A 16,705-nucleotide genomic window follows, 5' to 3' on the forward strand; every position below is an offset into this window, starting at 1 on the left:
CTCTTGTACGAGTCCTTCCCTGCCTCCTCACATGTAGTCAGCTGGCGCGCTGAGAGGTTTTTCTATTTGTTTTACTGAATTCCTGAAACCTCCAGGCGCTTTCTGACAGACACATAATGCCCCAGTTCCCTCCCTCCTGCTCTTCCAGCTCCCTCGCCTCAGTGCTGGAACCATGAGGAAGTAGCACACAACTTTGAGGAATGACTGGGCAAGCTTACAGCTGTGGCTGCAATAGTCCCAACTAACTCCATTTCCACTTCCTCATCTTATGTTTTATTTTATTTGTTTTATTTAAGAAAATTGTGTCCTTTTCCCCTCGTTTTTCATTTCCACTTTTGGTAAAAGGGATCTTTATATTCGATCTTCATGAATCATAACTGTTTCACACAAAGTTTCATTTGAAAATACATAAATATAGGCTCCTAACATTCAAGTCAAGAATGATTATGGAGCATCAAAAGAATCTGTCAGAGGCCACTTCCCCCTAAATCCTAATGCTTCATTTTATCAATACATTTCAGTACTTCCACAAAAAAAATTCTTAACATCAGTGATGTCTGACATGACCTATCGATAAATGAACTATTTACATTTCCTGCATTTCATTTCAAATTCTCTAGATATGGGATTCCATAGGACATCCATTCTTTTTTGGGAGGGTGGGGTCAAATTTGAAACTTTCACAATGTAATCTTTAGCTGTATTTACTAGTTGAACATTGCGGTCTTCATTTCCTCGAGGTATGTCGGAAAGGTTCCAAGACTGGTGACAGCACAGAAGCTATATTTCAAATCCAAACTACTAGTTTTATCCTTCAATCTAATCCCCTTGGAGTGAAATGCACCTTTTCAGTCTTCAGCCTCCTGGAAGGATTCATCTGGTATCCTCCGTAGCAGCAACATCGCGGCTATCTTGATGTCGTCCAGGTCCTTAAAACAGACTGTGTTGAATTGCTTTCCCCTTGAGCTTGGGAAAGAGTAAATAAATCACACAGAACCAGTTTGGCTAGATATTCTTTTCAGCCTGGAAGTGTCAGATGCTCAGGCCATTGTGAGCAAGGCATGTCATAGTGAAGTCACCATAACTTGTCATGCTACAGCTCTCAAATCTTCACGTGCACTTAACAAAATAAACACAACAATCATTATCTCTTTGTATACAAGTTTGATGATCACGTCCACATAAGAGATTGTAGTTTGTTTTTGAAATATATTTTTTGTGACACCAGTTCTTGGGCTTTTCTGACATGCTTTGCAATATCCTTTAAAGTGTGTAGGATATAGTAGAAAAGATTAAGCTCCACAAATACTCATATAATGTTGGTCCTATTGTGCTTGGTGGTGTAAGGAAGAGTGTTGTTACTTTTCCTGAGACGCTGTGTCCTTGAAGCCGGCCAAGTCCTTCCAGTATGGGAATATTCATTTGATCACAGTCTTGCCAGATTTTGTCGGATTTACTGTACTTGGACTGGATGTTCTCAAGATCACTGTTCTCTGCTGTTGCACGTTCCCCACGTCCTGCCCCTCTAGTCTGTATCCAATTATCTCCCTATCTTTGGGTATAGATAGATGTGGCTTTCTCTCTGTGTGAGACATACCATTTTGTTTCCCTCAGCCTGGCCCCCTTCTTCCATCGCTTCCTCATCTAAAGCACAAAGTGTCTGTCAAAGTGTCTGTCTGAATGTTTGGACTAATAAAGAGTTGTGTCCAGTCAAGGTTTAGCTGACGTAAAACATGCTTATTCACTCATGATGAAATGCAAGGCACCGAGCTTGATACTGTAGGAAGCAGGCCTGTCGAAACAAATTTATTAAGTTAGTAAATCAGTTTTTTGAGGCGGGAGAAAAACATCTGAGATTTTATCAAGGCCATATCGCCCAGCCGTGCTATGAATCCTTTAGGCCCTTGTGTGGAAAAAAATGTCGGACTTTTGTGTAGGACCAGTCAACAACTTGTAAACACAAACACTTAGCACCTTGTAAATTTTCACAAGCAGACGTGTGTTCTGCAGACTGCAGAGCACACTGATCAACTATGATGATGACAGCTCCAAATATATAACAAACTTGGACAGTAGGTATCCTCCACATTCAGTCTCCACTTTTTATGTCATCTCATTTGCCACTGAATTTGATCATGAATACATTTACAGTTGATACAAAAGGTATGTAGACTGAAGTCCAGCCATTAAACTTGAACGTTGTCGTTAGTTTCTTGCACTACTTGATTGTAACCAAATGAGTTGAGTTTTGGAGTGACATCAAAGTTGTTTTATTCTCTACATTTATCTCTGTCTCTTACATCTGAACATGTTTTCATTCATTATTGGTAAAATTTAACAAATGGGTGTCTGTGACAACTTTTATCCCCGAGTAAGAGTGTAGTTTAAAAAGGAATCTAAAAAGTGGCTATACGGTCTATAAAATATGATAGTGATGAGTTTGACACTCAAATTCATTTTCGCAATAGATTGTAATATGATTGAGTAGGTTTAGATGCTATTTTTTTTTATTAGTACAGTATATTTCCTGTCTGTCCGTCACACTGCAGGTTCAGATTCCAAGGAGTACGCACACACCCACACGAACACACACACACTGTTTTGTTGTCACACACGCTTATGTTATCTGATGCTCTTTGTTGCAGAGGTAAATAGAGCATTCAAACAGTGCTGTACAGTATAAGCTTTTGTCAGTATACATTTGCTTCTCCGTCTCTCGCCACCTCTCTATCATTCTCTCACTCTTTCTCTCTCGCTCTCCCTCCCTCCGTCTCTCTACACATACATTGAGTGACTGAGAGTATGCTGCTTTCAGTACAAATTGTTTGGCTGTCGTTGAACAAATGCTACCTGGATGAGAGCCAGGCAGGTTGTGGTTGAGTCTGGAACATCTCATGTGTCAAGGCCATATTTATCCCCCGCTGGCAAATGGAAACATGCCTCAACTTGCCAGCTCAGCCCGTTAGTGCCACGCTGCCACAGAAACTTAGCTGCACGCATGTACTTACGGCCTTTTGGTGATTTATTTGATGGGCTGTCGTGATCGGTCTGACTAATGACGCTGTTTAAGCAAATAACATTTCAACGTCGGCACTTAACAAAGCCGCTTGGTAAAATGTCAACATGTGCAGCCAGAGCCTAACGTTCATTGTTCATATGAAAATAAATGCGAGTGTTAGTTCAGTGCACAGACCGTGTACGCTTTGCTTGACATTCCCATAAAAAAAGGATCAAGATCATCTTAAAGGGACTTTTGTGGGTAACTTTCAGTATTATCACAATTATGCGAATAGTTTGACACAAAATACCATATTGGCTTAAAATGATCCGGTTACACGCTAAATTAATTCATACGCCTTGAGAAAAAAAATAGGTCAACATCACTTCAACAGCTACTACTAACTGCATATGAATAAGGCTACAAGTGACCTGATCTAATGAAAAAGTGTTAAACTGAGTGCACACACTTCAAATAAAAAAAATAACGTCCAGCTGGAGTGAGTGTTCAAATAAACAAAGGTCAACAAATGCACACACATAAACCAGATGATGTCATTTCATTGATTTTTAAGTACAAATGCCTATAAGAAATGTGAAAAATATGCCGCTGAACAAGTGACTGTTAAGTTATGATAAAACTCAGATTTGATTAGCAGTTTCCAAATGTACCATCAATGTTCTGTGGTCTTTCTTATTAGGGTCACAAGTGAGATGGATTAGTGTAAAAAAGACTCACCAACACTCACATTTAGACCTATCAGTAATTTCAAGTCTTCACATCTTTCAGTATTTTTTTTTTTCTTTCTAAAAGGTAGGAATATTGGATGAGGAGCAGCTTTAGGCCCGATGATAGGCCAAATCGCAATCCAGCTCATCTCTAACCTTGAAAATATTTAGCAAGATTATACCTGTACAATCTGCTTTGGGCAAAGAAGCTTTTTCTAAGGTCATGTATATATAGTTTGACAAACAATGCTCACACAAATTAGTCGTTTTATTATATGCACGCTCCTGCATGTGCAGGCGTGAATGCAGTTTTCCATGTATTTTCTTTTTGTTACCAAAAGAGAACAATTTGTTGCAGCTTGACATCTGGCCATAGCTGTGCTGTTGGTCTCATGTAGGTCATGAAGACTGCATCTCTCCTGTCCCTCTTTTCTGTAAAACTAGGACAACTCAGATTTCTGAAGATACTGCTATGATAACACTGCAAAATATTTTGTAATGCTGTATCTTTAGACTTATCTTTTTTTTTGTCCTTAGCTGAACACTGACCTCCTTTTAACGATTCCCATTACAGAAGCACAAGATATTAGCTTGTTAAATATAGTATTATTTATTATTCTTACTGAAATAGCGTTGTTTTTTTTTTGTTTTTTTTGGGTGCCAAATCGAAGAGCCTCAACCTAGGCTTGGTTAAAAAGCTTATGTTTCACAGTAGGTATGGTGATTTTGATGATAACGTTTTCTTTTTGAACCATACATTTTGGAATTATGGCCCCAAAAGTTCATCGGGTCCCTAGCACTTTTTGCCCTGATGCATTTGAGAGATTTTCTTATAGTTGTTCATTATTACTTTTTTTAAATAATTTTTTCTTAGTCAAATGCCTATCCCTAATTGCATCTACTGTTGATTTTGGAAGTAAAGTAGGAACACAGTCTAAATACGGAGTTTATTGTCTGGGTGTGTCCTCCTATCTTGCTCTACATATTCTTTTCATTACACAGCTTGCCTGCTTACCTTCTTCCGTTTTTGGTCATGTGACTTGTCAACGCAACCCTGGCCTTCTTTTACCCAATTCAGCCCAGACAGTCCACTTGGGGTTCGGTCTTAATTTGATGTTGAATTGGATGACAAGGAGCCTTTCGTCGCTTCTTTATGACTCAGCAAAGATTCCTTCATAAGTGCCCCCACTCCTGCTGACCACAGGCACTCAATGAGGACACCAAATTGTCGAAGGCCCATTCAGCTTTTCGTGTGTCCTCATCATGGAGACATCGACTTACGTGGGCGGCCCAGACCACACACAGCATTACTGTGCAATGGTCTGTATATGAGCCACTTGTTAATGGGAGTATGGAGCTGCAGTGGCTTGTGTGTGCCAAATCAGCTTATCAAAGGCTGTGACTCTTTTTGTTTTGGTTTGAATAAAGACCAAGCAAGTACTATTGCTGCACTTTGGCATCGGTCGGGGCATAGGGGATGTTTGGACTCATGCCAAGGCCTGATGACCTGAATAGGATTGAGACTTTCAGTAGGCGTATATGAACAAATAAAACTTGTCTACAATTCATGAATTAGCAACAAAGAAAGATTAGATTCATTATGTTTAATTTCTGGGATTTTAGTGGGGGGGGGGAAAGCTCAGGTTTTTGAATTTTTATTTTGTTTAAGGACCTCAATTTCCCTGGATGTAGTCTTTCGTTACTGTCAATGTTGCCCAGCATGGATGCACTTTTTTCAGTTTTAGTTTTCTTGTCAGATTTTACAAGTATAACAACATTGGTAAGAATGCAATGTCCAACAATGTTACATATATATGTGGGTTTTCTTTTTTTACATCACTTCGGTAATCGTTGTTTCTTTCCCTAGTGCGTGTCCTTTTTCCAAGAGCTTCACATGTAATTGGTTCTAATGTCTGCACTATATAGGTTTATATGTCTAATGGCTAATGGCCTTTTTAGCGGTCCTAATCTTCAACAGAAACCTCTATCTGATGTAATGGCTTGTAATGCGTACTCAATACCACCGCAGCTATAAATAGAACAGCCGACAGTTGTCGAAGCGCCGGGATGGATGCGTGTGAGCCGCTGGGCGTGCACACACACGCTTGTGTACATACCTCAAGTTTGCACAAAGCTAGTTCTCATACAGTTCAGTTTACTTTTCCTTTGTCTCTTTGCGCCTGTCTAGTTTCACTCTTGCCGTCTTTGTCTGTTTCTCTAAGGGGATTATGGTTGCATGAATGAGCGCGTAGACATCCATATATGTACATTATGGGCACAGCAGCATATATGATCATGTGCAGTGTGCACATTTTAGGGCTTACATGAAAGCAAGTGTGTGTGCGTGTGTGGAGTTTAAAGATCTCTCTCTCTTTCTCTCTCTGAGGGATTACGTCACAGCAGTTATCAGACCTGAGTCATCAGAAAGGTTGAGAGGCCCTGCCCTGCTGTGCTCCTTCATCCAAATGAGGACAGAGTTAAAAGACTCACTGTCCCTTGTTCTAGTCTGTCATTTCCTTCATTTCATCGGTCTTTTTCTTGTCACGTGACCAATTTGAGTAAATAAAGTGAAATTCGGGGTATTATATTGGAGGGGGGGCGGGGGCAAAATTCTTGTAGAGTATCATTCTAATCATTAAAGAATCAAAATGTAAACATTTTGTTTCATTTATATCAGAGCATTATGTTGCTGGAAAGTATGCTGCAAATATGTATATTGTGCTCAACAGTGGGTTAAATTAACTTTTATCTAAATGCTCATGGTATTATTTTTTAAATAAACTGTGTCCCAATAGTCGGTAATCTGTCTGAAACGGATTATTATGCAGTAACAATGCACAGTGTGATGGCATTACCAAACTGGAAGATTATGCTTCATCAGCAAATGTAAGATCAGATGCAACTCAAATTATTCCACACTCATGATTTGTTGGCATGTTAAGGTGCAGCCTCTGATCTTTGCACTATTGCCAGTGAAGCTCAACTGACTTAACAACCGACTTTATTATGTGGAAAAAGAATGTTTGCCATGTTTCCTTTTGGTTTCAGTACCTTCCAAGTAATTGGAGTTGATATATTTGTACATGGTTCACCACACTTAATGTCCATTGCAGTTCTTTGTCAGTGCTTTAGTACTTGCTGTAACTTCATCTCCTTCACAACTTCCAAAGGTTCTTCAAACTAAGCCAAGAACGCTAAAGATTGAGGTACAGTATATCATACAAGTTTTTTCCCTTCAAAATTGACACATTGTAATCCATCTTGGTCGTCTGTAAAATTTTAACCTGCGACCTGCCATTGAGTGACAAGCCAAGCCATCACATCAGGTCACATTCAGTCTGCTGACGGTTTGAAAATGTTAGTTTGAAAGAAACTATGAATATAATTTCTATATTAAAAGCAGTTAAACCAATGACAAATCTGCATTGAGTATTGCAGAAGTGTTCCAACACATCCAGTTTTGAAATGTTAACCGTTAATGACGTTGACTGAAACCAGTATGTCATCATACATGGTTATTTCAGTTTACTTGGGACTTGCCCTGATGTAGGCGGTTTTATGAGCTAGGAGTGGTGTGTGGGGTTTTTGGTTAACACACAGCTGTGCGGTCTAGATATGTAATCAACCGTACATTGGATGAAAATTGTATTTTGGGGGAGATAAAACAATATATGAAATTGTAACCGCTCTAAATATAAATTATTGACATTTGTGGCTGCATTGTTTTTAACTTGTATCTTTAAGTCGATGGACAATACAAGGGACGTTTGTTGAAAATGTTGGAATGCTAATTATCACATTGGCAAAATTTTAAAAATTTTGTTGGTTTGCCCATTTATTTTAGTTTATTTCCTTGAAATACTGAGTTCATTCAACTTTTTTTTTTCCTCAGCACACTTTCTGCCGGACTGCGTCATCAGAAAGTCTGCCTGTCTAGCACCTTTTACCTTCCGCTCTTTGGCCGTCACGTCTCATGTCTGACACACACATTCCCTCTTTCTCTCCACTCCCCCAATTCCTAACTCCTCCGTTCCCTCCTTTCCTTGCTGAAGTTTCCGCTTCATATAGTAAACGAAGTTGTATCTCTTCGCACTTCCCCTTACCTTTTGCAAATCAGTGTTTACTCGTGGAGCACACCTCACCCACACAACTTTCTTCAAGGCTGATATGCAAGACCGTTTGCCTCTCGCCCAGACGGGGTGTGTCAAGGATTTTGTCTGGCTCATGCTGTAATAAATATTTTTGCGGGGTATATATTATAAAAAGTTTTCACTTTGTCTTTTTTTTTTTTTTTTTTTTGTTAAAAAGAATTTTGGCACAAAGCTAGCCACCGGGGTGGAGATGAGGGTCGGGGTTCTCAAGCGCTGCTCCAGGTTTGTTTCATTTCATTTGCTCTGTAATGAGTCTTGCACTGCACTAGTGCAAGGCAAGATCTGACTCGGGAGTTCAAAGTTAAGCCACAGGGAGGGATGGAGGGAGGGTGGGAGAGGAAAAGGGAAGGCAAAGAGACAGAGAAAACATACAGCCCCAACAAGCCCTCACTTGAAAACTTTTGGTGGCTAGAAAATGTGTAACTTTTTCTTTTTAAACTCGATCCCATCCTCCTCCTCATTGGCCCGGCCGGCTTCAAGACCTGAAAAGATGGTGCAGCTAGAAAGACATCTGAGAAAGTTAACATCTGTCCATGACTGTGCGTTTGTGTGTATGTATGCTGTGTGAGTGTGTGTGTCAGCTCACGTCTGAGTTTGTGTGGGAATGATTACATCAGCCTGTTGGTGTCTTACGATTGGTTGGTGAGTGTGGTGGTTTGATTCACTGCGCCTTGGAGCCGCTGGCTGAGGCTGTAACCCTTTTGTGAGAGAGAGAGAGAGAGAGAGAGAGAGAGAGAGGGAGAGAGCGAAAGAAGGAGGAAGAGAGAAAGAGGTGGGGGGAGAGGTGAAGAAAGATAGTTGTCAGACTCAGCCGGCACAGCGAGCGCCACATTCTACCTGCTGCCGTCTGCTCACTGTGTCTGTTCTGTGAGCCGAAGTGGACTGAGGCTGGGGTGCTCGCGGACAGTTCTTTGGTTGAGCTTGGCAGGTCCATTGGTTTGGACAGTTTTAATTGTGCATGGTATGTGACAGGCAGCACTAACATCAACTTGCCGGCGTTATTTTGGCCTTTTTCTTTTTGGACGAGAGGAGGTGACAGCTGGGTTTTCCATTTTAGAGTGTGCGTGTGTGAATGTGTGTATGAGTGGACTGTCAGGCACCCTTCAAAAATGCCTTCGTGTTCCCCGGACTGCTGCCTATTGCGGGCCGTGGAGGTAAGACCACACGCTCCATCTGTGTCTCGTCCTCTCGAGCTGCCTGCTTTTTGCTATTTGAAGATTATCTTATTAGAAGTCCTGCTACACTTGGACTGAGCTGACAAATTGACTTTGTATACATTGAGAGGGCCTTGCACTGGCAGGAATTGTTTAAACAACTGTAATTTTGAATTGGCCATTCTCACATACATTCGACTATTTTATAGTGTGTTATCTGTGTGGACTGGTTTGTGGCTGGATTGGCTGGATTCCTCTACACGCTGAGTAGGCTCCCCCTAGTTTTTTAATATGAGAAGATTGTGACTGCATGGTTTCCTTGTGCTGAGCCAACCTGTGGGCATTTATTGGAGGTTAATTCAGGACTGCTCACCCTGCTGCATTTCCTGTCACCGGCAGTTGGAGGGAAGCTTTGAACAGATGATCAATTATTTGCACGTTATCTTATTTCTGGTTACCTTACAATAAACAATGAATAATAACTTAATCTTTGTTCTTAAATGCTGTACATACTATGCCTACAAATAATGTTATCTTTTTTCTTGGTCTTACTATTGCTCATACTGTACATCTCCATAGTCATAAAACCCAGAGTGTTAGTGTTTCATGTCATTTGTAGGTTTACACCATGTTATCCCACTGCATTTTAGCAAGAAGTGATTTCAATACTTTGGTTACATTATTAGCAACATAATAGTGACAGCATGTCCAAAAGATCTCACGACTACCACGGCATACTTTTAGAAAGAACTCTTGCATTGGATCTCAATAATTCGCACATGGCAGCATGTCTCCAATCCAGTAGAAAGGTTCTGGGTTTGATTCTTGTCCCTCGCCCACTTGTATGTAGTTTTCATATTCTCCCCATTCACACATGCGTTTTCCTCGAGGTTCTATGGCTTCTTGACAAATTGTCCTAGACTTGAACGTAAGCACGAGTGGTTATTTGTCTAGAACTGCTCTGTGTGAACTGGCAATGAGTCCAGCATTTTCTCTCATCACAAGTCACCTGGTATAAGCCCTAATGAGGATAAGTGGTGTAGAGAAGGGACCAGTAGCAGTTGCTTTTATTCTAAAGTAATGAAGTCTGTGACAAATATAACAAATAAATACTCTGCTTAAGAAAATAAATTGCATTTTTATCCTAGTGTTGTAAGACCGGTTGTGGTCTCAAGACATAATTTTGATCTTGTCCCGGACTTAACTCCCAAAAGCCTTGGTCTCTGTGAGGTCTGGTTGTGGTCTAAAGACATGACTCCCAAAAGCCTTTGTCTCAGTGAGTTCTGGTCTCAGGCAAGTTTTGGTCTCAAATAATGCGGTCTTGAGCACAAAACAACTTTAGCCTTATCCACATGGTTTGAATTTGACTGAAAGTTTTTACAAATCTTGCTTATCTCTTTATTTCTCTCAACAAATATGCACTTAAAACATGTGGCAATTTTGGCGAATCATTTTTTAGCAATGACATTTCTTTCAAATTTTAATTGATTTTATTTTTTGTGCCTCCTCATAGATTGTCAAGATCTCCACTGAAGACGGCATGGGCAAAGTGGTGGAGATCCCAGCCGACATGACAGCCAGGGACCTTTGCCAGCTCCTGGTTTATAAAAGCCATTGTGTAGACGACAACAGTTGGGCACTTGTTGAGCACCACCCGCTGCTGGGGCTAGGTGAGTGGCTGAATCTCGCTCATATACACACAAATACACAAGCGCACATATGAACAGGCCCTCACGCTTGCCCGTTGAGAAAACTCACGGAGCATGCACCGAGAAATGCGACGCATTCAGGCACAGGTGCATTCATGCATGCATGCCAACGTACTTGGGGAGACAGACAGGCTGGACACATATTCTCACGCAGCCATGTGGTGAAGCGTGACTGCATGCACTTACTACGCAGTGTTATACACGGATTGTCCGGATACCCAGTGAGATAATCAAGTGAATTTGAGAGCTCTGTGCACAAAATTGACAGCTGCACACACCGATTGTTGTAAGAAATTTGTAGGTTGCATTAATTGATTAGTCTTTGTACAAACATGACGCATACGGATAGTGATATTGTTCATAAGGTTAGAGTTGCTGCTACCAATGATGCTTGTAAAAGCAGACCATTGATTTAAAAAAAAAAAAAAAAAAAAAAACTGACATGGCTGCTCAGAAAGAAAGAGGGAAAAAAATAAGTGCGACCAATCTCAAAATCTGTGTTTTACCTTTTCTTGAAATTGCAGTGACTGGAATTGAAGACAATCTTGTGATTCTTGTCCCTTAAGCAAGCAGAATTATAACAGGGTGATAATACAAATACAAATGACCGAAATTATAGTATCTATTTGTTTTTTTTTTAAATGTTTTCAACCCTGTCAAAGCCACTTGAAATTGGGATTGGCAAACTCTTAAAACTTAATTCCTCTGAAAAACTCATTGCAGTCAACACATTTATTGTTTTTATATGAACTCTCTGTAAGGTTCTGTTTTGATGTACAGACGGTTAGTATCCTACAGAGCGCAATGCTAAATGTAATACGAATTTAAGAGCATTTTGTCATAGTATTTGCCGCACATAGAAACATTTTGCCACTGCCTACTATCATAAGATCTTGCTGAGACGGTCTTATGAAATAGTATACAGTATATTTCATCATTGGAGTTTAATTTTATTTGCAATCATCCATGATCTGATTACCGCACCTTTTCTCATCACTGCAGCCATTGCAATGAAGGCCAAACACATTTAACTTTGTTTTCAGTGACATCATGTTTGGCTCAAATACTTTTTCTATAAACTGGTCCAGCTATCTGCACCTGGATTTTTCCTAGATCTGTTTCTTATTTATTGTTACAGGGTGTTAAAGTCACATTAAAATTCACATTTTCAAGGTGACTTCACAAAGCTGTAGGAAATTGTGAAATTGACTGAAATGGTAACATTTTCCATTTGGATGGTTAATGAAACTAATTTACCAGCATTCTTTCAAGTAGGAGTAATTTATATACTGACATAATGGAATGCATGAGAAAATCAAGGCTATATGCCGTTGACTATCACAGTAGTACAGGTTATCAAGTTACACAAAATTTCCCCCCCAATACATTCTGACTTAATACATAAAAAAATACAGTAAAATAAAAATTTGAAAAGTGTTGCTTTGAAAAATATATTCTGCCACTTTTGTAGCACATAAACTTGAATTCGTATGTCTAGAATTATATTCCATAATGCCTAAATGATCTGCCATCTAATAATTACTCCTAGAACCATTTGTCATACAACAGTCTGCTCACTACTTTGACACAACAACTCGAGACAATCGTATAGTTCTCTTGGAGCCAGACACAAATCCATCCTGAGTGAACTCACTCGAGTGTAACAAACAATAAAATCATTTTAGTGAGTCATATTTGTGTAGTTTTATGTTCAATGCGTTTGCCACCTGCACTTGGTCTGAACCACTGCAGTATTTTTTACATGTAAATTTACATTACAGAACTGACATGTACTGCTCTGAATGGTATTTTTTTCCGTGGAATATAAATCACACAGTATGCTATAAAAATTTACACTTTTATGATAATAGTGTAGTATACCTATCGTGTGTGTTTTTTGTGTGAACAAGTTAAAAGCTGATATACATTATACATGACTATTGTCAGTATGTAAAGTTGCTCTATTCATAGCTTATTGTGTTCCATTTGTAAATGAACAAGTCTTTTCAGTCTGATAGCGAGGGCTCACGAGATTCATGCTTGCAACTGCGTCCACCCAACGTGTGCACATGCGGTTTTGGGAGGTGGACCAGAATAGAAACAGAGACACTGTAGAGGTCTTTGAGCGACACCGGACAATACTTGGTTGCAGCAGAGTCCTATTCTTGTCCATGGCTGAGGTCTGGTCATACATTCGTGAATGGGATGAAATGGCCCTTTTGAGACGTAATGTTGACCTCCACTTGTCAGCCCGGAAAGGTTAACAAGAAACAAGACAGTGCGGTAGTGTTGCCAGGGTGAGTCTATGTCACGAACATGAGTGACTCATCAGACAAACGACAGGATGGAAGGGGAATTTAAAAGAGGATTTGTGACACTGTTGAAGAGTTCTCCCAGACTTTATGAAAATATCATATGGAGGCAAGGAGGCGTTACTATTCAATTACAACTTTTCAATTTTGTTTCATCGAGAGAAATGTGCACGTCCTTTGGAATGGACTGAGTCACGTCTCGTGTCAGCATCACTCCGGACATGAATCATGTCGACAGTGGGGCCTCTGACCACATTCACATTGGGACACACTTCGGCTCATTTGACCTCAGTGAGAACTGCATAGCCGCATTCAGAATGTCACGGCTCGTTTGAAGAGGTCAAGTGCCTAAAGATGTCGAATGACCAGATGCCATTTTTCTTACTGTCACGAATCAAGAAAGCCACCGTTCCTTGCTATTGCTATTTTATTGCGCTCCAATATGAATGAATCATCGATGAGTAATTTAACAGGAAAGTACCTAACGGGAAATTAATGAAGAATTTTAGTGGTCAAACATTTACACGCATACCAGTACAATGACAAGTCCCCTAAAATGTCTTGCCTTCATTTTCTTGTTGTTGTTTTAATTGTAAGTCGACTTATGAATATTTCTAATAGCCAAAAATAAACAGATTTCGAAATGGGGAAGTCTCAAAGGCACCTTATACTAAAATTGACTTAAGTGTTTAAAAAAAATAAAAGGTTGAACCATGTAGTGATTAATATTTGTCAAGTTTCTTTTTTTTATCTCACAACTAAACAATAATGTACAGTATTTATCTGCACAGTTTTTTCCTTTTCCTGTTTTAAGATTCTTATCGCTGCCATGCAGAAAAAGCAGAGGTAATGTAAAATGTAATGTAAAGTTGTTTGTGCTGACCCTTAGAGCGCTGTCTGGAGGACCACGAGTTGGTGGTTCAGGTCCAAGCTTCCATGAGCAGCGACGGGAGATTCCTCTTTAGGAAGAACTATGCCAAATATGAATTCTTCAGAACTCCCCAGGTAATTACTTCATCTCTGTGCAGTTCTCACATGCCATGTTTCACTCAACCTCTTGTTGAAATGGTAACATCTCATTATGTTCTTGACAGCAAAAATATAATGAAGACGTTTGAGTGACTGTGTAGTTGCTTTGGAAATTAGATAAAAGAAAGCGAAATATTAAAGTTGCTTCGTTTTATCTAATCAGCAAATATTGCAGCATGTTGCACTCAAAGAATTTGTGTGGGCTCGTAATGTAATCTGATTTCTACCTTGTAATTACTGTCACAGTGGCTTGTCTCTTTTATTATATACTTTACAAACTGGATTATTTTCTCTTACCAGACATTTTTCCCAGAGCACATGTTTGCATGGTGCCAGGAATCCAATCGTCCCATTCCACCATCGCAGCTCCTGCAGGTGCATATTACACTCAAGCAAATGCATTCGCATGCACACACACGCACACCAAGGTTATGGTGACCTAAAACTAAAATAATAACCAATAAACGAAAATTTTCTGGCAAACAGGAAATTGAACTAAAGCTACATCTTCCATTTGCAAAACTATAATGAAAAAATGGCCTACATTTTCATCCTCACAAACAAAGAGTCATGTAAATTCTAGGACATTTAGAATCCTAATGTACGAAGACACAGACACACGCACACTCACACACAGACACACACCCTATTTAATGTCAGTCAGACTCTCTTTGTCTTCCCTCACGCACCCATTTGAGTTTACCTGCAAGTCAGCATTACACACTGTAAAATTAAGTTGACATACCTCACCTCTGACCTCGAGACAATGTGTCTCGTCAGCGCCTGCAGTAATAACTACTGTTAATCCCCAGTTGACACATAACTGTATCGGCACACGCAAGGAGGGGCCCCACATGTGTGACGGCTGGAATTAGGCGGTCAAATAATAGTCTGTATGTTTGCGCTGAGCATACATATATGTGGCTCACACTGCTTGCATTGACAACCCGCAGGAGGCCATGGTATGTATAATAAGTAAAAGAAAAAGGACAAAAGATATTTTTGAGGATTCTTTTGAAGAGCTTCATTGTAATGAAACGAGGCAGTCTTGCTCTCTGCTGTCCCTGTTAAATGGAGCTGTCAGAGTCCCAACCACAAGTGGAAACCATCCGTTCATCCACGCCACTCATAGAAAGCTTTTAAGTCCCCTGCTAATCATATACTGGAGACGCTCTGCTTTATTATGCTCCATGAAGACGGCTCAATGAAAAACAGCCCATGTGGTGAACTGGGGTTGTCAGGAATTCTCAGCGTTTGGAATTTTTCCAAGACAGCGTCATTCAAGGGTTGCTTTCTGAGCTCAAGCAGGTGTTTATAATATTTGCCAAGACTCACTATGACTACACTTCAATAGTGTCTCTCTCTCTCTCTCTCTCTCTCTCTCTCTCTCTCTCTCTCTCTCTCTCTCTCTCTCTCTCTCTCTCTCTCTCTCTCTCTCTCTCTCTCTCTCTCTCTCTCTCCTCTCTATCTATCTATCTATCTATCTATCTATCTATCTATCTATCTATCTATCTATCTATCTATCTATCTATCTATCTATCTATCTATCTATCTATCTATCTATCTATCTATATAAAAACATTTTTTTATTTTTTTTGTGAACATCGCATGTAAAGGTGCCCTTTGAAAGGTTTAAGTTTGTTGGAATTTTCCAAAACATTGCCAGACATCCTTTAAAAATTAAAGAGGCTTCTGGAAGCCTTTGCATCACTTGGCGGCTGACAAGGCAGCTCATATTATTTCTTTTGAAACACAGGGACTTGGTATTCTTGACAAAACCTCGGGACATTTGTTGCTGAATGATGTGGAATTGCATAGTTGGAAGCTCTACATAGATGCTATCTGATGCCATTTCTTTCTGCAGTCAGGTGTGACAAATGTTTGGCTTTGCTTCTGGGATGAAATCTGTGAAGGACATATGACAATCAATGAATCTCCTAATTGACGAGATATTGTTTCCTCTCTTTTCAGAACTTTCTAGCAACCAGCAGTTGTCCCGAGATCCAGGGTTATCTGTATGTAAAGGAGGTGGGCCGAAAATCCTGGAAAAAAGTTTACATGTTCCTGCGGCGCTCAGGGCTTTACTGTTCTACAAAAGGAACCTCAAAGGTGACGCAAATATTGGCCATAAAGTGTATGTCACTAAAGAATGTGTGTTGCCATAGTTCTGGCAGGGTAAATATTTTTGAAAGCTAATAATGATGCAAAGCACTTTTTTTTCCAGGGCTCCCTCTGTGCCGATCTCTGTGTAACTTAAGGCGGTTTCTGTCTGTCATCATCTTACAAAAGAATTATTTGTGTCTTCAGGAGCCCAGACATCTCCATTTACTTGCAGACCTTGAAGATAGTAACATCTTCACTGTCATCACAGGCAAAAAGCAGCACGGTGCACCCACAGACTTTGAGTTCTGTATCAAGGTGAGTGTCAGATAACAGAGGGGAGTAGGCATGAAATAGTAGGAGCGGAGCAAGAATTCACCTCCAGTTGAACTCTCTCGCTCTTTCTCTCTCTCTCTCTTTCGCTCTCGCTCTCGCTCTCGCTCTCGCTCTCTCTCTCTCTCTCTCTCTCTCTCTCTCTCTCTCTCTCTCTCTCTCTCTCTCTCTCTCTCTCTCTCTCTCTCTCT

General features: G+C 40.1%; 1 protein-coding gene across 6 annotated transcripts in view; it reads left to right on the top strand.

Moving 5' to 3' along the window:
- Nucleotides 1-16,705, top strand: part of grb10b (growth factor receptor-bound protein 10b) — a 46,726-nt gene that overhangs the window by 24,788 nt on the left and 5,233 nt on the right. For 5 of the 6 annotated variants that reach the window (XM_049730595.2, XM_049730592.2, XM_049730594.2 and 2 more), the window contains 5 exons: nucleotides 10,545-10,701; nucleotides 13,942-14,057; nucleotides 14,382-14,456; nucleotides 16,053-16,190; nucleotides 16,389-16,499. In XM_049730595.2, coding sequence (XP_049586552.1) covers nucleotides 10,545-10,701; nucleotides 13,942-14,057; nucleotides 14,382-14,456; nucleotides 16,053-16,190; nucleotides 16,389-16,499 — 597 coding nt within the window. Of the gene's footprint in view, nucleotides 1-8,251; nucleotides 9,032-10,544; nucleotides 10,702-13,941; nucleotides 14,058-14,381; nucleotides 14,457-16,052; nucleotides 16,191-16,388; nucleotides 16,500-16,705 lie in introns of those variants that run through there. The other variant, XM_049730596.2, reaches the window with a different exon arrangement.

Source organism: Syngnathus scovelli, chromosome 9 (assembly GCF_024217435.2).
Source record: "Syngnathus scovelli strain Florida chromosome 9, RoL_Ssco_1.2, whole genome shotgun sequence".
Taxonomy (NCBI): Eukaryota; Metazoa; Chordata; class Actinopteri; order Syngnathiformes; family Syngnathidae; genus Syngnathus; species Syngnathus scovelli.